General features: G+C 40.4%; 1 protein-coding gene across 7 annotated transcripts in view; it reads right to left on the bottom strand.

Annotated features, from left to right (window-relative positions):
- Positions 1–2,205: 2,205 nt before the first annotated feature.
- LOC144604801 (cadherin-20-like) overlaps positions 2,206–13,162 on the bottom strand; it is a 177,047-nt gene continuing 166,090 nt past the window's right edge. For 6 of the 7 annotated variants that reach the window (XM_078419518.1, XM_078419498.1, XM_078419468.1 and 3 more), the window contains one exon: positions 2,206–7,749. In XM_078419518.1, coding sequence (XP_078275644.1) covers positions 7,253–7,749 — 497 coding nt within the window. In that variant the 3' untranslated portion in view covers positions 2,206–7,252. The remainder of the gene's footprint in view (positions 7,750–13,162) is intronic. The other variant, XM_078419528.1, reaches the window with a different exon arrangement.

Raw genomic sequence — 13,162 nt, 5'->3', positions numbered from 1 at the left:
TGCTGTAAGTGCTGTAAGGCAGCAACTCTACTACAGCGCCACTGTGCGCCCTGGTAACAGAGAAATGTGAGGTGTTGCATTTTGGGAAGTCTAACATGGGCTGGACCTAGACAGTGAACGGTAGGGTTCTGGGAAGTACAGTTTAGTTTATTGTCACGTGTACCGAGGTACAGTGAAAAGCTTTTGTTGCGTGCTTTTTACTGTACCTGGAGTGTTGTAGAGCAGAGGGATCTGGGAGTGCAGGTACATAATTCATTGAAAGTGGCATCACAGGTAGATAGGGTGTTTAAAAAGGCTTTTGGCACATTGGCCTTCATAAATCAGAGAATAGAGTTTAGAAGTTGGGAGGTCATGTTGCAGTTATATAAGATGTCGGTGAGGCCACATTTAGAGTATTGTGTTCAGTTCTGGGCAGCATGTTATAGGAATTTTTTTGTCAAGTGCAGGTGCTATCGCAACATTTATGAAACATTCATACAGATACATGGATAGGACAGGTTTAGTGGGATTTGGGCCAAATGCAAACAGGTGGAAGTACTGTGGATGGGACAAGTTGGATGGTGTGGGCAAGCTGGGCTGATGGGCCTGTTTCCATGCTTTATGACTCTATGACCCTCAGACCGCCAAGATCCATCACCCTGAGGGTTTAACAATGAAACATGACTTTGACCATTTTCCTTATGTAACTCAGTATCAAACTTTGCTAATGTCCCAGTGCAAACCTTGGGATTGTTTACTGAATTAAAGGCATTTTTTTAATGCAACTTGTCTACTAAATATGCCCAGTCACTGTAAATTGGTTAGTGGTGTTTGTGTGTGATGCTCTTACAATTTAATTAGGATAATTAGCTATATCACACCATAGGATGAGTTTATTCAATCTAAAATAATGCAGATGTATTTACAATAATATCTATATACTAAAACTCTCGTTTGTTATCTTGTTTGTGACTGAACTTCAGCCAAAACGGTACACGATAGCGCGACAATTTTAGGCCCACCTTACTCACCATTGTCACTTTAGTGATAATGCAAGTAGTTTTATTGAAATCGGTGTTATATTTTTTAAGTTATTCACATTTTAAAGTTTAAAAGGAGGGGAGGGGGAGGGGAGGAGGGAGGTGGGAAGGGGGGAGTGAGGGAGGAGCGGGGAGGGGGGGGTTGAGGAGAGAGGGGATGGGGGAGGACAGGGTGCTGCACCAATGCAGGAGAGGTTTGGGCCCAACGGGTCCACTTTGTCTAGTAATAAACAAAGGCAAACACACACTGCAAGCTGTTAAATGTTTCAGTGTGAGCATGATCTACCAATTAATGAGATTTCAGCTGGCCTATATCTCCCTTTGGCTTAGACACAAAATGCTGCAGTAACTCAGCGGGTCAGGCAGCATCTCTGGAGAGAAGGAACGGATGACCCGTCTTTAGACTAATGTCAGGGGAGGGGGCGGGACAAAGATAGGATTTAGTAGGTGACAGGAAGACTAGTGGGAGTGTAGAGTTGGACGGCAGGAGGAATCACAGAGGGGGAGCAGTGAAAGAGTATGTTGTTAAACTCACATTGAAGAGATATCTTGTATTGTGCATCTAACAAAGTTCTATCAACCTCTCCATCTTCTTAGGCAATGATTTCTTTTTTTTTTGGGGGGTTATGAGGTTCAGATGGAATGAGTCCAATGTGGGAAGTGTATACTCTTCCACAGATGGAGCAGGAGACGATTGATGGGCTGGAGAGTTTGTGAGGTGGAGCTTTCTGAAGCTTAAACAGTCCTTTTGTGTACTCCTAAAGGGTCTGCCCCACTTAGGCAATTTTAAGGCGACTGCCGGTGACTAGGCTGTCGCTGACAGTTTGCCGGGGTGTCGCGGGCATGATCGTGAGGAGTCTTCCCAAAATCGTAGTGGATCTCAGAGCATCGCTGAGAAATCATCCGGTTTGAAATTTCTCGGCGACAGCTGGCTTGTCGCCAGGTATCGTTGCTTATTGCGGTCGCTGTCGCATGCTGTCCCCAGGTTTAATAGGTTCTCTTAGATGCATTTAAAAGCACATAATATTAAAATAAGTAAGTCATTTCAAAATACCATAAAATGCTTGTGTTTAACCAATTTATTTATTGTCAGGACATTTGACAGGTAGATTGGAGGTGATAGTTTGACGGTCAGGTAAGCGTGGGAATTTATGCGATGTTTATGGCCATCAGCCATTACATTTAAAGTGGGCTCCCAACCCAGGTATGCAACCCAGAAATCAGATATGCATCTCCCGTACATTTTCAAAGAATGCCCACACACTTTTCACAAAAATCCACTTAACTATTTAAAAATATATATTTTTTAATACAGGTATTAGTAAACTGGAAGTAAATCCAGTTTATGCCTTGTTACAGTGAAGCTTGGTTTTTTAAGTAACCCATACAAGAGGTTATAGTTCAAAACTCTCAAGTACTTACCGACTTGTCAGTGATTTCAGCGATAATTAGGATGCCGGAGAAGCATTGACAGCGTGGGAATTTTGCGATGTTTCGGAAGACACTGTAATCTCGACCTGACTTGGCATTGTCGTGGTCATTGTCGTCGGGTAAAATAAAATTTTGGCGATCTGCTACGCCTTTGACAGTCACCGGCAGTTGCAAAAAAAATCACCTAAGTGGGACAGGCCCTTAAAGCACTGTCTCAAAGTTCTCAATACTATCCTAAATGTCCTCCTCCCAATTGTTTTGGAATTCCTCCACTGGGAATCTTCATGAGGGAGTTAATAACTTCATAAGTCATCGGAGCAGAAATAAGCCATTTGGCCCATCAAATCTACTCCACCATTCAATCATGGCTTATCTTGGTTCTCTATCGACCCCATTCTTCTCCCTTCTCCCTGTAATACTTGACACTCTTACCAATCAAGTATCTGTCAATTTCCCCGTTAAAAATACCCACTTGCCGTGGAGGGCTTGGAGTGCTGCTTTTGTTGAGGGAGAATTTGAACACATCTTTGAACCTTTTTTTCTCTGTCCACTTGGTAATCTCTTCTTATGACAGAACCTAGACAAGAGGATCTATTTTGGTGCCAGAATGTGAACACAATGGCCTGCCTAACAGGGCTGACTGAGTATAATTAGGAGCTCAAAACTTGTGGATATTAGTTTGTCTATCCAGTGAATTTTGTGGATTGTGAAGAGACACAATAGTAGTATTTTTCCAGTGCCTTGAGATGCCTGATGCATGAACAATGTCTTGCAAAATGCTTGTGAAGCATGCCTCAGAAGCATTTAGCAAGACAGAGTACAGCTGCTTGGTAGATCATGATTTTATCGTGGTCAAATACACTTTGCCAAAGGCTAATCTGGTGCATTGTAACCCATGGAGTATTTCATCATTGATATATGCTTTCATTGACGGATAGCACCTGAGATATTGTCAAAGGTCCATCTGGTGTCAGGGGGCAAATTGGTAAATGAGTCTTGTCTGTTTAGTATGAGATCTATTATCTCATAGGCTTCAGGGAAAGTATCAACAATGGTTTGGAGCTCAGCCTCTAAATGTGTGCCAGCGCAAGCATTGTCTGCATAATGCACTCGACTACAGACGTTTGGGTAACCTTGATTCTGGACTGTAGACACCATAGGTTGAAAAACTGTTTATTATTTCTGAAGATCAACTCTACCTCTGGAAATAGTTTGTTGGAGGAGAGGTGCAATATCGCAGCAAGAAAGTGGAGAATTGTTGGGGTAATGACACATATTCTTTGCTGAGAACGATTCTGTTGGAGACGCATTAGTTTATATCAAGGGTTGCATGGCATCTTGGAGCAAATGTAAAATGAAGATGATTTTTTGTGATGGTAGAATTTGATGAGGATGTTTCTGGTATGTAGGTTAATTGGCTGGGTAAATGTAAAAAAAAAAAATTGTCCCTAGTGGGTGTAGGATAGTGTTAATGTACGGGGATCACTGGGCGGCACGGACTTGGAGGGCCGAAAAGGCCTGTTTCCGGCTGTATATATATGATATGATAACCCCTGTACCTCCCTCTCCACCCCTCCCTTCCTCCAGTTAAAAGATGTGACAGAATGGAGCAGATTTCGCAGTGGAGCTTTTGTTAGGGTGAGAAACACCAGGTGGAAATGTTTAGGAAGGAACTGCGGATGCTGGTTTAAACCGAAGTTAGACACAAAAAGCTGCAGTAACTCAGCGGGGCAGGCAGCGTCTCTGGAGAGAAAGAATGGGTGACGTTTAGGGTCAACAGGGCCTTTGACCTAACTTGCCCACGCCGACCATCATGCCCCATATACACTAATGAGTGCATGTTATACGATCTGCACCCATTCAGCCAAGTGGAATATATTCATAAGACAGACACACAAAGCTGGGGTAACTCAGCGTGTCAGGTTGAGGGACCCTTCTTCAGACTGAGAATCAGGTGTAAGGAGAACGAGAGATATATTCGATACTGAGGGCAAATGAATGGAAGATATGCAAAAAGCAAAGATAATCAAGGAAATGTGGAGCTCAGAAAGGTCCATTCTTGGCTCTGGGATATAACAAGTTATAACGTGTGGCTGTTGGAAAAGCCTTTGTTTGTCAGGAAGTCAGTCACTCATTGCAGGGTACACAGCATTCAATCAGCTGTGGGAGCCACAATATTTATGTGACTAGTTTAGTTGAGTTTCTGATCAATGGTGACAACAAGATGTTATCTGGATGACGATAATTTCATTGAATATTAAGAATAAATAGTAGGGCTCACTCATCTTTTACTGTTAGCCTTACAAAAACAGTGATTTCTGCCAAAACATTGAAATATACTGAGGGCGAGGCAATTGTATTTGCTGATAAACCAAACTCATCATTAAAAACTGTCAATCAATCAGTGCCTATTGTCTATTAATCAGTGATATCACATGTCTTAATATGATATCATCATCCCTTATTTTGAGGGTGAACAATTAAAATTGAGCAGATGATTTTGTCAGGTTGTGAACTAGTTTAAATATGTTTTTGATTTTATATCTCTTTTTTGCCTTCCACTCAATGCAGTTTTTATTTTCCTTTCTACTTTTTATGCTCTTTGCTTTCAATATGATTTAAAATAAACTAGAAGTTGCATTTTCTATTTGGTCCCTGAACATGTTATTTCTCAGTGCTTCAGTCTGATTGCTTAGGGATTCTCAGCTGTGTTCACACAAATTTCAGATCCCAGTGTGTCAAACTGGGTTATTATCAGATGCCATATACAGCAACTCGTGTAGAATGTAGAACTCCCAGCAAAGAATAATTCAACCATTGATAGCTGTTGTTAGATTCAACGCACTGCAAATTACTGTTCTCTTTGCATGAACCCACTCCTCTTCTTTTGGCTACAACATTAAACTGAACCCCCACCTGTTCTCTCGAATAGGACTGAATAGGCCCAACCAGTCTGAAGAAGGGTCTCGACCCGAAACATCACCCATTCCTTCTCTCCAGAGATGCTGCCTGTCCGGCTGAGTTACTCCAGCTTTTTGTGTCTCTCGAATAGGTTAACAGATTCCATGTTGTTCGCTTGAGCAAGAGCATGAGGACAATTCCCATTATCCTGTCATCAGAAACATTCTTTGACAGGACAAAGGACAATGAGGACAAACTTTGAGATTTGAATGGAGGAGATTGCTGGCTTTCACGGAGAGCAGATAGAGAATCATTGATGATTCACTTACTTTTATTAAAACAACTGCTAAGGTCCTGACAAGCAGCACATCAATATTCATTTTTTTAAGAAATTAACAAATGTACAAAAACTTTCCATAAACAAGAAAATACAGTTTTTGTTGTTAAAGATGCATGTTGTCACCAATTCTCCCTTTAAATCGGTGTACTTTTTAGAAATCCAATGGTCACCGTACAGATAAAACACAATAAGCGGTCAGTTCCATTTCTACACAGCCGGTACACAAAACTAAAGGCAGCAGTTCCAGACATCTCTTAATTCTGATGAGCCCCGTAAATCCAGAATAAGTCATTTTGTTTTCAAACTATGATCTGGTCCAGTCACATCATACAGATTAGTAGCCATTTTCAAAGCCAGTACACCATTAGACACATCTCCTGTATCCGGGACAGTGGAATCAATAATTCATTTAAACATTGCTCATCTATTTACAGTTATCTGATTCCAATATACTTTTAACAGCATGCACAGTCAGGGAAATAATGCGATTTACATTTTTCACTGACTTAAATGTCATTATTTTTGCATCCTATGTTTAAATAAAATCTATTCTGTTACATTTTAAAATGTGTATTTTTTTATGATCCCCATTGCTTTCTACCATTTGATTCAGCCAAGATCTGGGTGTCTTGAATTCAGAGCATCAATAAGCTGGTGTTTAATAGACATCTCTGAGGCTTACGATTCCATTCCATTCTCCGACCTGCTGCTGAGCAATGCGAACTCTGAAGCTTTGACTGTGGATGGAAAGCAAGTTTTAAAGAAGAAAAAGATTCAGACTTGCTTCTATTGCAGATTCCTATTTGACATTGTACAGATATTGGGTGGGGGCAGGGGCTCTCTCCATGAAGCTATGAGCATCCTTTGTTCAGATGGGGAGCTTGGATGTTGCTGGGTTTTTAGACAGATTTATGCACCGCTACATCGTCAGCTTGTATGATTTTTTTTTCACATATAAGGGCACTGGCCTTTTTTGATATGTATTTAAACAACTCTTGATCAAAGCTCAACAATTCATTGGATCACAGAATGACATTGCATGAACTTCCAAATTAAAAATAAGCCTGCTTACAGTGTGACTGCAGTGGAGATCTGATTAACAAACAACGTTCCTGCACAGATATTTACAGTAGGTTTTCAAAATGAACAAGCAAGCCTCAAATGTAGGTCAGTTTCATTCCGATTTAAGAATGCATCTGCATAAGAGGCTGGGGGAGGGGTGGTGAGTGAACGGTTGTCGCTCAGTGTTAGAATAGATTTCAGTGTTACAGCAGAAAGATGTAATCACTTTTATTCTCAGAGGCTGAGATACCTTAATGTGTTTTATTTTCTGTCCTTCCCCACAGGCAAATAATGACTTGAGCGATTCAGGTTATTTCCCGTCTTTACTGTCACGTGTTCTGCATGTCTGTGCTGCCAAGGCTGCAGTCTCAGTATTTCTTATGTGGTTTGCTTAAACCCAGTGCAAACCCAAATGATGGGGCTTTTTGACCACAATGGAAAGAGTTCCATGCTGAACTGAGGTTGCTGTAGATCCATTAGCCCCCCCCCCACTCGCTGGCTACAACGAGTCTTCCGCACTTTCGGGGCCTCTGTACATGTCAGCCAGTTTCTTGAACCGAGGCCCCCACTCGGTGAGGTAATCGTAATTGAGGTCGGAGTCTGTCGTGGCCGACTCAAAGGAGCTCAGCGATTCCGCGACCGAGCCACTCCCCTCAAATGCATAAGTCTGCAAGGAATCGAAAGGGGGAGCAGAGGAGTCCGTGTTGGCATCGTGCAGCTTTGCTAGAATGTAGTTGTTGACATTGTCATCGCTTGCTCTGCACTGCGACACGTACCTGGACAGGCTCTCAATTTCTGGCAGCATGTCCCTCCGGGACTTTGTCAGGTGAACTTCCCTGGGATTCCACAAGGCAGCAATGTCAAAGGCCTCCGTGTCCTCCTCTCCTCCACCCTCATCATCGTATCGCACAATGTTTTCATGGACGTTTTCTTCATCATCAACAATAAGGGGCTGTTTCTTGTGTTTTCTCATTGTTAAAATAAACAGTATCAATACTGGAAAAGAAACAGAGCAATTGGTGCAAGTTAGTTAAGGTTGCTCTTTGCATTATCTCGAAAAAGACAATGGTCCACATTCATAGGATTCAAAATATAGAACACAGAATAGGACAGCACAGGAACAGGCCCTTTGTCTGTGCTAAAACATCGTGCGTATCAAGCTAATCCCACCTGCCTGCATATGGTCTGTATCCCTCTATTCCCCGCTTGTTCATGTGCCTAAATGCCTCTTAAATATAGCTATCGTATTTGCTTCTACCACCTCCCCAACAACATATTTCAGGCAACGCTCCCTGTGTTAAAAATCCCCACACCTACATCTCCTTTAAAGTTTTTATCTTAAAGCTATACCTTATTGTGTTTGACATTTTGACCCTGGGAAAAAGAAACTGACTATCTACTCAATGCCTCTCATGATTTTATATATTTCTGTCAAGTCACCCTTCAGCCTCTGATGCTCCAGAGAAAACAATCTAAGTGCGTCCAAACTTTCCTTGGAGCTAATACGCTCCAATTCAGGCAACGACCTGGTAATCGTCTTCTGCATCCTCTTCAAGGCTACTGTATGCTTCCTGTGACATGGCTACCATAACTGTACACAATATTCCAAATGCATCAAACTAAAGTTTTATACAACTGCAATATGACTTCCCAACTTTTAATACTCAATGCCCTGACCAATGCAGGCAAGCATCCATTTTTTTTCTTTACCACCTTATCCAATTGTGTTGTCACTTTCAGGAAACTATGGACTTGCAGTCCAAGATTGCTTCATACATTATTGTTCTTTAGGGTCTTGCAATCAAAGATACTAGAGGAGCAAGATAGACCACTCGACTCTAAAAACCATAGTAGGTCATGGGTAAATTTCAGCGCCATTTTAGTAGGTAGATTCTGTGTGCTAGACTGGGCAGTGTTCACAACTCTCTGTGATTTCTTCGTATTTAAAATATTTGCAAACAATATTTTTGTTCAACTTCTTGGATAATTTGATAGTTGACATTTATAACTATTTCTTGAAGAGTTGCTGCTTCGTGATCTTTAAACTTTGGATGTTATTGATTGAATATTTGCACTAGAGATCAGGCCAATTGATCATATTTAATGAGCTGATTTATTCACAAAATGCTGGAGTAACTCAGCAGGTCAGGCAGCATCCCGGGAGAGAAGGAATGGGTGACGTTTCGGGTCGAGACCCTTCTTCAGTCTCCCGGGATGCTGCCTGACCTGCTGAGTTACTCCAGCATTTTGTGAATAAATCGATTTGTACCAGCATCTGCAGTTATTTTCTTATATATTTAATGAACTGTTCTTCTTTGCTTTCTCTGTTAATTTTAATTTCACCTCCACGATTTAATTTTACTTTAGTTTTATTTTAAAAAGTCATGGAAGCAGAGATTAGGCATTTGCAAACAATAGAACTCTACTGTATCCACAATATAATTGAAAAGACATTTAACTTTATACTTAGAGCCAAGAAAATTTGAATTGGTGTATTGATTAGTTAAAAACCCTTCACAGCCACTAAAATGACCAATGCTGCCTGACGTGTTACAGAAGCATGAATCCAATTCAAATAGACACAGTGGTGGAGTACCGGGTCAGGCAGCATCTCTGGAGAAAAAGGATGGGTGAATTTTCAGGTTGGGACCCTTCTTCAGACAAGGGGGGAACGGTAAAGAGCTGGTATAAATCAGTACCTGATCTTTTCATTGGTTAGCTGATATGCAAAACAGTGCAACCCTGTATATCTCACACACAAAATTATGTAAGTCTTACCATGAATGATAGAAATAAAAAGTGTTATCCTTGTTTATGGAGTTCATTTTTGAATGATGTAAATTTGAAGGGTGTTGATGCAATATACTGCTAACCCACAAATGTGTCGTTATGAGATATTCACATTTGAAAAATCCATAAATCACAAAAAAACAAGAAGGTGCCTATGTTATTTGACCAACTTATCGGTTGAATTTAAATATGAAATTTTACAGGTTGTTGGGTACTGGGTAAGGATCGTGTTAATGCATGTAATTCATTTTCCACAAAAGTGAGGGTGAGCACTATATTGCACCGACCACCTCAATTATATGTTAAACAAAACTAAACTGATATAATGTACATTATTCATGTCTAAAGCTAGCACTTCTGTATAAGTGTAGGTATGTATGCATTACATTTTATTACACTAATATAGAATGAAAAAATATCTTGACATGTGTTCATAGTTATTTTATTCACAATATTAGGATTTCTGGAAATAAGTTTGATGTCACTGATTGCGAATGTGTATGGGTAGGCTCCAATGAAATGTATGTGAGAGAACAGTGATCATGATAGGGAGAACTATGTGCTGAGAAGTGTGTGCATGACTGATTATATATATATATATATATATATATAGAGAGAGAGAGAGAGAGCGAGAGAGAGAGAGATTGAAAGAAAAAAGTTGCTAAACAAACAATTAGAGGAAATTACAAGAAAGAAACTAGATATATATGTGTGTGTGTGTGTGTGTGTGTGTGTGTGTGTGTGTGTGTGTGTGTGTGTGTGTGTGTGTGTGTGTGTGTGTGTGTGTGTGTGTGTGTGTGTGTGTGTGTGCGTATATATATATGCATAAACCATAAAGGTCGAATCGCCTTTATGGTTTATGTACATCATGTGAAAAATAAGATGAAGACAGAAATAGAGCGTTGCTTTAAATCAAAGTTACTTCTGATCTATGAGAAGGAACTTTGAGATATATTTATCTCTATTTTGCCTCTCTCACACACACACACACACACACACACACACACACATTCATATATATATATGTAATAAGTTAAATTTGTGCAGAGTGTGTTTTTGAGCAATACAAGGGAAACTGCACAAAAGAGGGGGCTGGGAAGGATGGGAGGGAAATGGGCAGAAACAGTAAGAAATAATAAAATCAGATAAATTAAGCAGGGGGAAAACATTAAAAAATAAAAATACCAAAAAAATGTGAGTTGATAGATGAAATATTTTCTGCATTTTAATGGTATCATCACACATGCTTGTTCCCCCACAACACTGATTACACTGCGAGAGGCATAGCTAACGGCGGGTTTTGCCTGCTAAAATGGCGGACATTCCGCTCCGTTGCGTACTACACTTCAGTATACGCGATTTCAACGGAGTGGTTCATCTTGCTCCTCTAGTATCTTTGTTTGCAATTAACTGTACACTTTTAATTTGCATTTAACTTCCTAAAATCCATCACTTCACATTTGTCTGCATTCAACTCTGGATTAAAGAAAGGGGTTTATTTTGAATATTTTGACAGTGTAAAGTGGGCAATTGCCTCTCATTACATATTAGACCTGATTAGTTGAATAAAACAAATCCTGTGATAAAATAAATATAAATGTAAGATAGAGCTGCATTTCCTTGCAACTAAAGTCATTGTAAGATGGGCAGAAATTGAATATCATCCATTTTTTTCAGATCAGCTAATGTTAAATAACACATTGGAAGACATGAGAACAGGGTAGGAATGGGCCGAATGGCACCTTGGGCCTTTGGTGCCACTGGAAAGATCAGAACTATACTTCCAAGATATTCCCTACCTACCCCCATCTTCCTTGATTCTTTAAGTATTTAAAAAATGACTGATTTTAGCTTTAAATTCACTGAACAGTTGAATATCTACTGCCCTGTGGGGTGGAGCATGATTTGGGTACAGAACCAAGAAATATCTGCACATCTCATAGTTAACTGCAATACTCTCTTATTCTGAAATTATGAACTTTAGTTAGAGATTCTCCAGCTGGATGAAACAGCCTGTAGATATTTAACAGGTTTAGTCCTCTGCAAAATTTAAATGTTTAGATTATATTATCTCTCATTCTTCTAAATTTATGTGAACATAAGCCAATCTTATTCAGGTTTTCCTCAAAGTACAATCTTCTCTTCCCAGGATTCAAGTAGTAAATCTTAGTTTTACCCGTTCTAAAGTGAGTATGTTACTCTGGAAGTAAGGAAACCAAAACTGCATGCAGTAATTCAGGGGGGGGGGGGGGGGGTCTCATCAAATTCATCTTAGATTCCTTTAACCAGAATTCTGAATTCAATTAGAGTGGATTGAACTCAATGGGCCAGGCAGCATCTCTGGAGGACATGGATCAGGACCCTTCTTCAAATGTGGAGAAGGCTCTGGTCCAGAAATGGTATACTTCCCCAATTTGTAGTGCATTCCAATCTTTGCTTAATGTGATAATGGAAGCAAATCCCAGAACCTCAGTAATGCAATGGTGTTTAAAATGTTCTCACATTATCAACTGGGGTCTACTTGCATGCACTGGACATCCCGTCCCTCATGATCAGTTGGAAAATCTATTATAGATTATACTGTGAGATATGTTGATATGCTGCAATAATATTTGCATCTTTTGCAACTTGTGAGCAGTTTTAAAAGAAACATTTATACTGTAGAGTAGTTACTTAAGAAGAAGGCAGAAAAAACTGGCGTGTAGAATGATATAAACACGGCTTTCACAACCATCCTCTTTCTCTAATTGCTCATGGCTTCATCTTTATTCATTTTGTGAACATCACTGACAAGGTCAACATTTATTTCTCATTCTTGGTTGTTCCTGAGAAGGGAACAGTCTGAGAGGGACTGTTCCTGGGAGCAGTCGCCTTCTTGATCAACAATGGAGTGTTTGGTGAAGGTACTCCTACATTGCAGAATTCGTCAGAATTTGGAACAAGCAACAATGAAATAATGGCAAAGATAGACACAAAATGCTGGAGTAACTCCACGGGACAGACAGCATCTCTGGATAGAAGGAATGGCTGACGTTTCGGGTCGAGACCCTTCTTTAAACCCTTCTCGACCCGAAACGTCAGCCATTCCTTCTATCCAGAGATGCTGTCTTCTATCCAGAGATGCTGCCTGTCCCGCTGAGTTACTCCAGCATTTTGTGTCTATCTTCGGTGTAAACCAGCATCTGCAATTCCTTCCTACACAATGAAATAATGGCACTGTATTTACAGGTCTGTATAGTAACTAAGAGAGGAACCTCCATTCTTCTGCTGCTCTTGTATCCTTAATGGCTAGAATTTCCGTCGATCATCTCAACTCTGTGCGAAATGGGTGAGCCCTCATATACACCAATCAACCAAAACATTATGACCACTGACAGGTAAAGTGAATAACATTGATTATCTTGTTACAATGGCACCTGTCAAGGGGTGGGATATATTAGGCAGCAAATGAACAGTCAGTTCTTGAAGTTGATGTGTTGGATGCGGGAGAAATGGGCAGGAGTAAAGACCTGAGTGACTTTGACAAGGGCCAAATTGTTATGGCCAGACGACTGGGTCAGAGCATCTCTGAAACGGCAAGGCTTGTGGGGTGCTCCCGGTCAGCCGTGGTGAATACCTA

The sequence above is a fragment of the Rhinoraja longicauda genome, chromosome 2 (assembly GCF_053455715.1).
Source record: "Rhinoraja longicauda isolate Sanriku21f chromosome 2, sRhiLon1.1, whole genome shotgun sequence".
In the NCBI taxonomy this organism is placed as follows: domain Eukaryota; kingdom Metazoa; phylum Chordata; class Chondrichthyes; order Rajiformes; family Arhynchobatidae; genus Rhinoraja; species Rhinoraja longicauda.
This window is presented reverse-complemented; position numbering and strand designations above follow the sequence as displayed.